Below are 14105 nucleotides of genomic sequence, written 5' to 3'. Positions count from 1 at the left end.
TATAATTACAAAAGAAAAAGGAATTTTTATGTTGAAAAATCATTTGTATAGTGTCATAGTTTCCCAATAACCCCTTCAAATAAAAATTCGTATACAGAAGCAGCAAAATTACAATTTAATGTTTGAAGGAAAAGTATTCTACTTAGAGAATGTGGAATAGAGAAATGATAATGTAGAGAATGTATTTCTGCCTCGTGCCTTTTCATTACATTATTCGCACTTTTCTGTACTACGTACTTCATACTGTCTTTTTTTTTGAAATCTCCATTATACTTTTCTTTACGTCACTCTTTAATGAAAGTTTATTGCGCGTCAAAAACTAAAAGATACTTAAGTTGTCGTTCAATCATAGTTTTCTTTCCTCAAGTAACACACAAAATATCGGATTTATCAGCGAAAAATAAGATTTACCCGAAGAGGAGAAAATAAGAGACACCACTCCACCTTTAAAAACGTATATAAAATTTAAAACGAGCTCGCCTTCTAATGATACTATCTAGGGACAATGATAAAAATAAAAGTTTTTCCTTATTAATTTCAAGAATAAAATATACAATAAATGTCGTTTTTTATGCTATTCCGGAGACATTAAAATAATTTTCACCTTTTTTTCATGGAAGAAGGGATAAAAGAAGCCATTTTTTAAAAAAAGAAAATTTCATAGCGTAGTTAATCGATATCTTTGATTTCAATGAGTTAAAAACTTTATGTAACTATTAACTATAATAACTGGTGCTGCTATCTAGTGATGTTTATAGAAAGTAAATGCTTATCATTTTCCTTCCTTACAAAAAATATAACTTATTTTGGTATTTTAAGAAAATGCGCACTTTTGAAAAAATATATCTAAGAGTATTCAGCTCAAATATTATTTACTTATATTTCGATCGAAGAAATTAAGCAGTACGAGCTTTTAATTGCTATGATAAGAATGGGAAAATGTCGCCAAAACTGTGGTGGCGCTGGTAGTAGAACAGGACTAAAGAGAATAGAAGGGCTGGTTCACTCCTTTGAAGTAGCTCTCGCCGCGCCAATCCTCCGATTTTCTCTAGTGACGTCACTTTGGCGCAAAGATCACACTTTTACTTCAAGAACGGAGCGTTCGGCCTTACTAGCTCTAACTAATATTGGAGCATTTCCTTTTGCGAGATATTCTAAGACATTTGTTATTTTCTATAATGACTCTCCTCAGTTTTTGCAGTGAATTTACAAGAATTTAAAGCTATTTTCGAAATGCCAGTTTGCGCGATTGCAACTTGAAAAAATTTTGATAGAAAAACAAAAGGAAAAAGTATAATTTTTCCGCGTTTTCCCTAAAGTAAATGAACAACTATGCAAAGAATGGATTTCGAAATGACACAGTTAATATAAAACAGCAATACGTTTATTCTGTCGTTAAGAACTTTTATAAAAATTCATTATCTAAATAGAAACCGCCTCATTACTTCAAAAAGAAAGGCAGGTGAAAAAAATTAAAAAATGGATAAAGTCAAAGAAAATTAAAATGTAAATAAAAAGTATAAATAAAATATATAGTATATAGTTGGAATTCTCCTAATTTCATAACATATTTTTTAATGTAGTTATTTTAAATATTTATGATTTTTTTTTTAAAAATTATGTTCTCTTAAATATCTATAAATTATATCATCGTAAATTTAAATATCTATAAACAATTGTAAAATTTCTAATGTCATTATGAACCTAAATTATTATTTTGTTTCAGTAATTAGTTCTTAAGGTTGATGTTTCCTAATGATTAAGTATGAACAAATTGCTATTAACGGCATATTTTAAAATCAGGGATTCTGAATTTAACTCAACTTATTGTTAAAAAAGAATATGTAGAAAAAAAAAAGTGTTGATATATGCTTTCATTTTTCTTAATAATTAAAGTTAAAACTGAGCTTTTTAAAATAAAGTATTTATAGTGTCATTTTCGACAACTAGTAAAACATTTTTATAAGTTTAAAATGGTATTTTTTTTAATATAATGGCCAAGAAAGTTTTTTTGAACTATGTTTATGAACGGAAATAATGTGTTAATTACGTAAAGTTTGAAAGCTAATAACCAGAAAAAATCTAACTTATTTTTACAAAGAGAAAGATGCAAAGTTATCATAATATGTTTGCTTGCGATCTCCGAGATCTGTGAACACAGTGACGTCATGAGGAGGGAAATCGTAGCTTCAGCTCTAAGAGCGGAGTGAACTAGCCCTTCTATTCTCTTTAGCCCTGGTAGTAGAAGGCGGAAAAGCCCCAGATGTTCAGCAATATCGCATCGTTTTTTTTTTATAGATATTTTGGCTGGAGTGGTTTAGGATTTACTACAGTTTCACAGCTATTTACTCTGATTCAATGAAATTTTTTTTAATTAAAACAGTTTCATAGTGCACGTCTTTTTGTACATTTCTCGCTGATGTGTTACTATGTTATAAAAACAGAATTATAAGAAAGTTAGCAAAAAGTTAGTCTCAAACAATTCAAATGAATTTTTCTTTCGCTTATTTTCTTCTTCTTTCTCTGAACTCTATTTCTTTCACACAGAATTACATCGGAATAATGTCATATTCATGCACTAAATAAGTGCTAAAAACAATAATGCATCACAAACATAATAAATAACAATGTATCTTAGCGATTGCTTAAAATAGGATAGCAACAACATTTTTATGAGTATGTATATACTACAGTATGATCCATGTTTGTTTATATGACAGGACAACTAAGACTTATTTCCTTAAACAAGTCAAAAACAAGACGATATCTGTGAAATCTCTTAACCCTTTTGACCCTGATGGGATACCGGTGCCACTTTTATATATATATTTTTCCGATGCTCTAATTACAAGCAAAAATATATTTCGGTATTTTTTAGTTATTAAAAACAATCTAATAGTAGTTTTAAAAAAATTTGTTAAATTATCGAAATTATATTTGTGTTAAAATATAAAATCCAATAAAAATTCATCGTCAAAGGGTTATAAAGTATAGCCTCAGAGATTTAAAGATATTTTCACTGGGTTCAATTAGAAATTTAACAGTTAATGTAATTTTGTGACTTAATTACCTTAAATGTAACAAGTTTAAATGTACATTTCTTGTTATGTAATTATGTTCGAACGTTCATATCTATCTATGAATGATTATGATTTGAGTTGCAATGTTTATATCTGCAAGAGAAGAGCAGTTCCTGCAATGACCCACTTATCTGGAGGATCTTGAGTACGAAGCGGAAATTCCCAAACAAATGTGGAGCCCCTCTGTCGTGTTCTGTAAACAGGACATTCATAAGCATTCCGAATGTCAACTTTATCCGAAAGAACTGCTTTCAGACAAATAACTGGCATCGGTGGGTGAAGATTTTTCAATAGTGGATCTACAATGCAACCGGTAGCAAAATCCCAGCGGCCACCCTGCAAAGAAGAGAAATGTATTAAGAATGATTTATTGCAGATTATACAAAAAGTGACTTATTAGAAATAGCAGGCAATATGTGAATTATAGAGACTTATATATGAAATTACGAATGATAGCCAATTATATGACATGAAATTGTGAATTATAGATACTTAGAAAAAATTTATCTATATTTTAATTCCATGCCATGCATATTTTCAGGTGACAAGGGACTTTCAAAGAAGCAAAAATTTGTCAAAAAATCGATATTTTACATTTTATATTTCTGAAATCTTGGCATTTAACTGAACATTTAAAAAAAAAATTCTGGAATAAGAGCAAAACTGATGAAGTTATGACCATTTCAGTTTTGACCACACCCCTTTGTTTACCTTTTTTTGAATGCAGCTCACTGTTACAATTAGTTTAGTTTAAAATTAATTTTAAATTAGTTAAATATTTTGTTAATTTTTTTAAAGAAATTTAAACTATATAGTTATTAAATTATTTCATTAGACAATATTTATAGGTATTTATATTAAAAACAAGAAATATTTGTTCAGAAGTAAAATTTGCAATGAAAAAGTAGTAAATGTCATTTTTCTCAAAATGTCTTTTTTGACAAATTTACAAATTTCAAACTGTTCCAGCATAATGAATTTTCGTTCTATTGACCTGGGAATTTAATGCTATATATTGATGAATATTATTAACATTTTGTTGGAAAAGTTTTTTGAATTAAGTGAATAGAATTTTTTTTATACATGATATTTTATAGAGGTATGATGATTTTTTACTAAAAATGTAGGTTTTTTACTGTTTTTTTAATGTTATTTGTGTCTATAATAAAAAATAAAAAAAATACTCCCAACAATTTTTCAATATTATCTAATATTTTATTATTATAATTTTAATATATTAATTATTTTAAAAGAATTTTGTCATTTTGACAAAATTTCAGACGCGAGGAGTAATATAAAAAAACATAAAAAATTCAAAAATTTTAATTTTTTAATTTCTTAAATTTTGAAATATTTCTTTGAAATTTTGTATAAAAGTTGTTTTTAACAATATAAATGTATTCTGAAAATTTCAAGCAAATCCCTTCATAATTTCAAAAAAAAAAATTTGAAAGCCCCTTGTCGCCTTTTAAACATGGAGGAGAAATACTACTGCATTGGAACTATTAAATCTGTATTCTTACGTTAATTTCTATGACTGTTCTTATATTTTATTTTATTTTTTGGAGAATTCTGAATTTTTGAAGATTAATTTGTTTTATTTGTTTGTTATTTTTGTAATTGATCTTAAACATGCAGTGTTGAGTGCTCTATTTTTCTATTCTTTTTATTATCTTCTCTGGTTGACTTTTGATAAATGTAGTAAAAAAAGTATTGTCTTGCATTTTGCAGAGCGAAATATGTGTCTTTAACGTCAGTAAGTCTAAATGGCCCTTGCTCTGAAGTATCTGTTCGAGTCCACACTCATGTAAATCCGATGGAGGACATTCGGTTCCATAAACATGTGCCCGTTCTTTGTTTAAATAATTCAGAATCGGCAAAAGAAGCGCTTCCCCCGTCTCACATGTATCAAAAGTATGCGTACTAAAGAGTATATATAATACGAGATGTAATAGAGCGTTATCCAAAAGTACCCAATTAAAATTACATCCGTGTTATCGTGATTCGTGAGAGTCTGGCACGTCTCATATATGATACTGTGAACTATGAAGGGATTTCGTGATCAAATATATCCGATCACGGTCCTGTACGAGTTAAAGTGGTTGTTATAAGAAGCTTGATTATATATACAGTTTCTAAATAGTTCCTATTTATACAGTCTATATCTTCTACATGGTCACAAATGTTTGACCACTAAGCTACATCGAATTTGATCTGAATGTTTCTTAGAAAAAGTTTTAAAGCATGTAATGGCAGTTCAGAGAAAAGAAAAATGTAATTGATTTGAAAACAATATTAGATGAATTAAGTCTACTAGTAATTATAACTATACACAGTTAGTAGCGTTTAATATCACAATTGTAATCGTACTTTATGGTTGCTTAAAATAACAATTAAAATTGCGATAGTAATTATAATTACTTTTAATCACGACCAAAAGTAATTTCTTTCTTGAAATAAATTACATTTCCCCCAACTATGTCCCTCAATAAGGTGATTTTATTAGAACGAGAGAAGCATTCTGACCTCCATGTAAAGACCGGAGATATTGGCCCCTTCTCTAGGTGTTAAAACAAACTCTTCTGGCGTTTTCTTGGTGACCTCGCATTGAATCGATAACTTATCCAAAGGTAGGTCATGTTTCCTTCCCGATGTCTGTATGACTGCTGTCAAGAATGACTGTGGGCTGAAGAGTCCACCCAGCCAGACAGTTGGAGGAAGAGTGAAGTCAGCTTTCATCCAGGTACTTAATGCTGAAAGAAAAAACAAATAAAAATAAATTACTTTCATCTTAATTGTAGCGGAATGTTAGCCTACTAATGCCTAGCTCCAAAAAGTGGTCAGCATATAAAAATCATCTATGCTGAAAAAGTGGTATCATATAATTTCTCATATAGAATGGATATTTTTCTCTATTATTTACCACTTTAGCAGCTTTAAACAAGCACCGTATTTTTAATTTATTTACAAATAAACATGGTTAAATTACAGAACCTTAACGGTTGGATACTAAATTAACTTACCATCAAATATAATTATAAAAATCATAATTATAATTATTATAATTAATCATAATTAAGTAAATTCATTATAATAAAATTAATTATATGTAATACAATAGTAAAAGTAATAAAATAAAATGACTTTTACCTCCATATACGTCGGATTCAGTAAGTAAAGTGCCATGGCGGCCATAAAAAAAGTTAATATTTTATGCCTATAGTTTACCACAGCAAACTTCGAAAATAAAAGGTTTACAAAACGACCCTTTACAAGTTTACACCGATCAGTTGTTCGGTTTTAAAAGAGAAAGAATTGAAATAAATTATTTGATACCTCTATGCCTCAGCAGTAAATCAGAGAACCAGGATCCCAATGGTAACAATGAGGGATAAGCTTTGACTGCCCATGCCTGAGGTACAGCATCAGCGGCAAGTGACTCACCTAGTTCATCCATATCGTCACTCCAAGGAAGTTCACCCTATTGAGCAGTAATTTTCAAACAAGTTAACTTCAACAAACTAAACAAAACAAAAATTCTTTTTACCACAACGTATCACTCAAAATTGTTAGAATAGATTTTTTTTCTCGTTATAAGCTACACAGATGCCATCTTGCTCCACTTAGTGATAAAAGTTTTTCTAGTGGTAGCATCCTGTTTTAATGCATGATTTTTGGTTTATTAAATTTGATTTAAAATTTTTTCATCAACCACAATATTTAAATAATTTAAACGAATACATAAAATATCATTTTTATTCCCCTCAGTTCGTGATAAAGCTTTGAAAGTGTTATCAGAAATTTGCATAGTTCTGCAATCTTCAGTTTTTATTGCTTTTCCACTTTTCTAAATATTCTGCCGAAAGCGGAGCAGTTGCCATTTCTGAATCTATGTTCTTTTAAATTTGATTTATATATTGATTTATTTATGAAAAGATAAATATTAACAAAGAAATGTTTAAATAAACAAATGAGTAGCTTAAATACAACAAGTTATTGAACAACATATAAAGAAAATTTGTAACTGAAAACTGATGACCCTTTTTCTAATCAAATTTTGAATGTTTCTGAAATTTAAATTTTTAAATTTTGAATGCTGTAAAAACCTAATTATTCTAACATTTTTAATATTTCATCCCATAAGTACCGTTTCTAAAACCTGATAGAACAAAGATTTCATTTTAAAATGAAAATTGTATCAATATTTGCGTTATATATGAGTCAAAAATAAAAAAGGTAACAGCATTTAAAGTAAAAGATTTCTTTTAATGAATTATATCTTAAGAAAACTAGAAAACTACCATTTTTGAAACAATTGCTTCTCTTCTACGCTCCTACGTCTTAAAAGGTTGCAGACCTTTTTTTTAAAATTTTATTTTTGTTAAAATGTTTTCACATTGTAATGTTAAGTGATAAGAAAAGTTTGCTCCAAAAAATTTGTAGAACAAATATCTAAAAAAAAACAAAGCAAAACTTTTAAAAACTACATATTTAAAAGTAGAATAAAACGCAGAAAACAATTCTTCGTTTTTCAGACCAAAAATGAAAAAAATAAGTGCATCATTTAAAAAAAGAATTATATATATATATATATATATATATATATATATATATATATATATATATATATATATATATATATATATATATATAGATAGATAGATAGATAAATAGATAGATAGATATTTAAACGCAGTTTCAAAAATTCGATTTTAATTTGTTATTATTTTTTTTTTCTTTTCAGATACTTGTCAGTTTATTTATGAAAAAGTATCGAAACTCGATTGGTTATGGAATGATGAAATATTTTGCTTGAAATATGTATGAAACAGTTGTAACTTGTATTTTCAAAAGGCATAGAGTTTCAGTTAAAGTTTTAGCAATCTAACTATTTGGAAAGAGGTCGAAATTTTGACTGACGGCAAATTCTATCTAGTGATAAAATTCGCTTGCCAGCGTTCAGGAAGCAACTGTAATTTGCACTGTATAATCTTTAGTTAAAACTAGAACACTTAACTGTTGGTAAGTAGTCGGAATTTCGATTGTCAATAATATGGCGAAAAATTATTTTTTGAGCAATTAGGAAACAATTGAAACTTTTATTGTCATCAAACACATACTTCTAACTAAATTTGATAATATGATAATTAAAAACTCTCTTCACGATTATTTGCTTCTACTTGGCGAAAAGATAATAAATTCTTCGTTCAATGGTCAGGAAATGATTAGCACTTCTTCTGCAGTCAAGCACAGAGGTGTGGTTACAATTTGAGCTTTTTAGCTGGCTAGAAATTAGTCGGAATTGTCATTTGCGATAAACTCATTTGACGATAAAATCTTTTTGCAGTGGTTATGAGACTATTGAAAATTGTATAGCTATTAAGCATTTAATGCCCGTTAAAAATCGATCACTTAACATATTATAAACGTAATCAAAATTTTCACTGACGTTAAATTTTAATTGGATATATTATAAGGATAAATTATTTCATTAGCGAGCGTAAAATTACTAAAATTTGTGATATCATTCATCCATAGAGCGTCAGTTAAACTTTTAATACTCCTGCTAATCTTAAAGCTGCAAGAATTTCGAATTGATGATAAACTCTCTAGGTGATGATATTCTAATAAATTCTACTTGAGCCGTGGTGGCTCAGAAGATAGGGCGTTCGCTTTCCAATGAGTTGAACTGAGTTAGAATCTCAGCAGTGGCTGATCTATACGAATTCCACACCTGGCTCGCGCTGATCACAAAACTGACGTAAAATATCTTCAGTGGTAGACGGATCATGGGTTAAAGTCCCCTTGCCGTCAAACTAACCAGCGAACGTCTTCGTCGTTTTCCTCTTCACGTAACGCAAATGCGGGTTAGTTCCATCAGAAAAAACTCCACGAAGGCAAATTTCGGCCAATACTTGATACAGGAGTTTCTTTGTCTTCTGGATTAGGTTCAAAATTGCAAGGCTACGAAGCTGAACATTAGTAGTCGCAAACGCAAAATTGGGTCGGCTGTTCAATCACAGTTATAAAATAAAATAAAATTCGACTTGTAATGATCAGGAAATCATCGAAACTTACATAGCTATCATGCACAGAGCACCAGTTTAATTAGCGCTTTAACTGATCTTAAAGTAGTTAGAATTTTAAATTGACATTAAATTTAAGTTGGCAGTAAAATTACGATACAGATTTTAGTTGTATCGATAGGGAAATGATTGAAATATGCACTTTTGTTAAACACAGTGCTTCAGTTATTTTTCGATCATTTTAGGTAGCCGGAAAGTACGTTAAAAATGCAACGAACGAGCAAAAAGCATAAGTAAGATATAAATCATGACCTTACAGCTGTTTGGATGCTTTAGAGAAGTATTTAAACAACTGCATGCACCAGATCTATACATTACTTTTGCTTTTTACGATATTTATACCAATTTTACAGCACTTCCTGTTATTTCTGAATATAAAGAAATGTGGGCGGTCAACTGCATGCACCAGGTCTACGCATTACTTTTGCTTTTTACGATATTTATACCAATTTTACAGCACTTCTTGTTATTTCTGAATATAAAGAAATGTGGGTCTAGCAAATTCTTATATTCAGTGCCCATCAAGCATTTTCTAGCACACATCACATGTCCTAATCCTCCTAATCCCATGTCTTTTATAGAGACATATATAAGATGGTACTTGAAAGCTAAAATTATAATATTCAGGCTATTTAACATACCTTCAAACCTTTTTCAAGATCACTCAGGGAAGTGCTCAGCTCCAGCAAAAGAACGTTCATGCGTTCGCATTCCTGAAGTGCAACAGCAGTGAAAGGTGCTATGACACTTTCTTCAGAAGTTTTCCCATAAAGATCGGATAAAGGAAACTCCTTCGGTATTTTGTCCAAAATATCTTCCGATATTTGTCGAATCTGTACCGAAGATAGAATTTCAAAAAATTAAAATAATACGTGTAACAGTTAAATAAAAAAATATTTCATGTGTTGATTCGTTCGCGCAAAATATAAAAAACTACAGAATGCATTAAAAAACTTTCAACTGCTGTAACAAACTTCCATGTATTTATAGAATCATTCAGTATAAAATATTTAAAGCCGATTAAAATTATTATGCTTTATGAAGATATTCTAATCTCCTGCATTTTGAAAATGGACTACAAGTGCAGGGTTCTTATAAAATGCCGCGAGATGTTTAAAACCCAAGATGTACTGAGCGCAATGTTAAATCTAAACGGAACGGAATCAGGAGTGCAATTCATATGTATGAATGAAAAAGAAATAGCACTGTTGTTGTTTCCAATCCCAGCTGGGATAGCGGAGCTATGCCAGATCCCTGAGGCCGTGAGCCTTAAAAAATCGAGGAAAAGGAGAGGTCTCTCAAGAACCTCTTCCATGGTGAAATCCAGGCAATCAAGTAGATGGTGAGGACTAGCCTCGCTGGAGTTGCACTTTTTACAAGGTGGAAAAAGTTTAATTTGTCCACTGAAAGTGAGGTTCTTAGTATGCCCACTGACAAATCTACAGGTAGCGGTTTGGTCGGCACGTGTACCCTGAAGATCAAGGGCTCCTCCAGGACACTTGCGGGGATACCAATTGTGATCCGGTGGAGCAAGACAAGCTTTATTAACTTTAATATAATTTAAAAATAGCACTAAAAGTCATTAATGAGCAAAAATTTATAACATCAAGCATAGTTAATGATTGCTAAAACATCGGAGTGTGAGACGGTTATATTAAATCAGTACTACTAAATACTGTTTCTTATCAACAAAAAAAAATTTACTTATTGTTTCAGTTGACAAATACGTATTCATTTATTACACACATAGTGCTCGGATATTTGTTGTGTTATCCTGATTTTTTCCTACTGGCTACTTTTGGTACCAAATTATTATTTTTTTTAAAGAAATTGAATACATACTCCGCTGAGTGTATGCAATAGGGCATGTAACATGTAAAAACATTCCACCCAATATCTCTTGATATGGGGTTCTAAACACCTCTCGTTGTTATATGTGCACTATTTATACAAATAAAAGCCTAAAAGAAAATTAATCTGATGAACAAAAATTTAAAACACATCATCTGAACTAAATTTCAGTCTGCACAGAGCGCGTAAACACGCTCCTCGTTATGAAACACGTTTGGCTCACCGATTTTGCATTTTGCAATTAAGCCTTGCTTTGTACATTCCATTATGAAGGATATGATCCACTCCTTTTCGATCACTATTTAAAGTATGTATATAATTCCAAGGTTAATGTCTACAACTGAGTAACAGTCACAAGAAAAATTTCAGTGTGGAGCCTTATCCCAAAAGGAGAAAAAAATGGCAGTAAAACAACTTTATTTCAAAGTTGTTTTTATTTGTAGAAAAATATCCGGAAATTCCGCGACTTATTAATCTCGTTTTTATGATAAGAAAAATCAATTTAAAATGTATATAAAACTGTATAGAGTCTTACTCGGAAAAGAGAAAAAACTGGTAGTAAAACAATTTTATTTCAAACTTGTTTTTATACGGAGAAAAATATCTGGGAATTTCACGACTTATTAATCGAGGCAAAATGTAAGCAAAACTGTATGGAGTCTTACCCGAAGAAAAGAAAAACCTGGCAGTAAAACAATTTCTTTTCAATCTTATTTTCACGAGAAATAAAATATCCGGTTTAACAGTTTTGCAAACATACATTACTGTATTCAATTTTTTCTCATTTCAAGGTTTATGGCTCCCTGTAGCATTATATTTGTGCAGGTAGGTTAATACCTTCTCTTCATTAGGAGCAGCAGAAACAGCAGTCATTTCGTCAGGTTGGAGGAGAAGCATTGTGTCGTGAGTCTCAGCAGTTGATGGTTCCAGAAAATGCAGAGCCCTCAGCAAAGAATTTGACGCATCTGTCAAGCATCCGATTTCTGCATTAGGATGCAGACCGTACATGATAGGACTCTCTGCGGGTAGATTTTCAGTCACATAGTGATGGTATCCTTCGTAGTCAAGTATAGGAGGCATACCAAACCCTGGGCAAAGAGGGTAATCAGGTTCTAACTGAAATAAGAATTATAAATCAGTACCTTGCTCCTTTTGGGATTAATACTCTCTTTAGTCTGACTCAAAGATTATTACTAACAGGCCAACCTGCGAAAAAGTATGAAACCTCTAGAATATCTAATAAAGCTGAGAAAACTACGAAATACTTTACGTAGTATGAAATAAAAATAGAAATTAATTTCGAAAGTTTCATGTATATGTATTGAGTAGAATTTCACACTTTTTAATAAGTTGTCAAATTATATCAAAATAGTTTTCGAAACACTCGTAAAGTAATTAAAAATATTTTACGAAAAAAAGGAAAATAGAGAAAAAAGATAGAAATGGTAGAAAAGGATTACACATTCATATTTGGAGGAAATATTTGATAAATTAAAAAATATATGTATCAATTGTAAGACTATATTTGAAAAGAATATTTATTTCTGAATATTTTGTTCATTGATCAGTTTCTTGTTTTTGACATAATATTACGCGATATGGTATTTTGTGCATCCTGTTTTTGACGTATCCGTGTTTAATCCTTCCATTTCCTCCTGTTTTTGACGTATGCTAGTAAATAGTAAAGATTGCTCGTATACTAGCAAAAACAGATAGAAAAGCAAACTGTTAGGGGTTAAGCTTTCTTATGAAGTTTACTTGAGCTACTGTATATTAAAGTTTTAACGATTTACGAATTTCAGTAAAGTTACATTTTTTATAAGATTAGTGTAGAATTAATTCTTTTTGATTGAATTGCTTTGAAACTAAGCTAAGGAAACTTTCGTTGTGGTTGTTTTCGTGATCAGCAAGTTTGATTTAGTACAAGTACAGAACAATCGACCTTCTTTTAGATGCCTAAAACAAAAAGTTTCTTGTTGTTGTTGAATTGCGTTAGTTATCAATGCGTTTAATAATAGCATGCCTATGGCATTCCTGTATCAGTTATCCGAGTTCAATTCATAATAATTATTAACATACTTAAAATGCATAATTAACAAGCATTTTCCACCTGTTCGTTATTGAAGTATCTGTTTAAATAAGCAGCACAGACTTTACGATCCTTGTCGTCAGTGATGTGTCCACCATACATAATTTCGCCAAACAAAAATCTAAGATCATCCCATGGAATGTGCGACGTCCGACCTCCCTCACTATCCAGATGATTATGAAGAACATTTGCGCTGCGTAAGGAAAAAAAATGTCATTAAATTTAATTTATAATAATGTTATGTTAATACCTAACATATTTACGAAAAGATCATTTTGATATAATCCTTGGATTTTCATCTACTAACTAAAGGGCAATATTTTTAATTCGAAATGCCAACCAAGTGATTAAGTCTTCTAAATTGAGCTGATATATGAATGGTTAACTGTATAAAGCTATGCACAGGTGTCGCTAGGGGTTACATTTCATCGTAAGACTTCCGGATTACTACTTCCGATTTATTTTTATGCTTAACATGGTTTATCGAAGGTCTGTCACCAAGTAAATTTAAAAAAAGCCACTGTTTAAGTACCTTACACTTGAAGCAAAACGATAATTTTAAATTATATATATATCATCTTACTGTGAAGAATTATCTGGACTTTAGAGCGGACGAATAACTTAAATATTTTTAAGGCATTAAACATTTTAAAAAATCATCAATTTGGCGATATTTCTCCACCAACAGAAAAATTATCAAAATCACAGCACAAAATACCCTACAGCTTTTGAAAATTTTTGAGCCCAGATAAGGTAGCATTGGTGTAAGTTTTTAAGTATTAAAAAATTAGATCACAAACGCTTTTCATTTGGACAAAACTGTGGCTTTTTTAAACATTGACGTTTCACGCCTTTTTCAGCATAAGCATAGACATCGCTGGGAATTGATATGCTAAACTTTCCCCAACAGTCACAAGTAATTGTCCCAAACTCACAACAGTTATGAAAATATCATATTACTTGCAAAAAAGCATAATTTTATATGACAACGATACCTTC

At 30.4% G+C, this 14105-nt stretch overlaps 1 protein-coding gene across 1 annotated transcript in view; it reads right to left on the bottom strand.

Moving 5' to 3' along the window:
- Positions 1-1627: 1627 nt before the first annotated feature.
- The window catches only part of Dhc93AB (Dynein heavy chain at 93AB), a 115076-nt gene continuing 102598 nt past the window's right edge, over positions 1628-14105 (bottom strand). The window contains exons 57-62 of the mRNA XM_087156600.1: positions 13128-13299; positions 11855-12133; positions 9808-9999; positions 6417-6561; positions 5607-5833; positions 1628-3416 (exon numbers count right to left, since the gene is read on the bottom strand). Coding sequence (XP_087012726.1) covers positions 3168-3416; positions 5607-5833; positions 6417-6561; positions 9808-9999; positions 11855-12133; positions 13128-13299 — 1264 coding nt within the window. The 3' untranslated portion in view covers positions 1628-3167. The remainder of the gene's footprint in view (positions 3417-5606; positions 5834-6416; positions 6562-9807; positions 10000-11854; positions 12134-13127; positions 13300-14105) is intronic.

This window comes from Parasteatoda tepidariorum, chromosome 2, assembly GCF_982258835.1.
Source record: "Parasteatoda tepidariorum strain Cologne lab strain chromosome 2, Ptep-v5.0, whole genome shotgun sequence".
Lineage (NCBI taxonomy): Eukaryota > Metazoa > Arthropoda > Arachnida > Araneae > Theridiidae > Parasteatoda > Parasteatoda tepidariorum.
The sequence above is the reverse complement of the archived record's forward strand: the minus strand, read 5'-3'. Positions and strand labels throughout refer to the sequence as shown.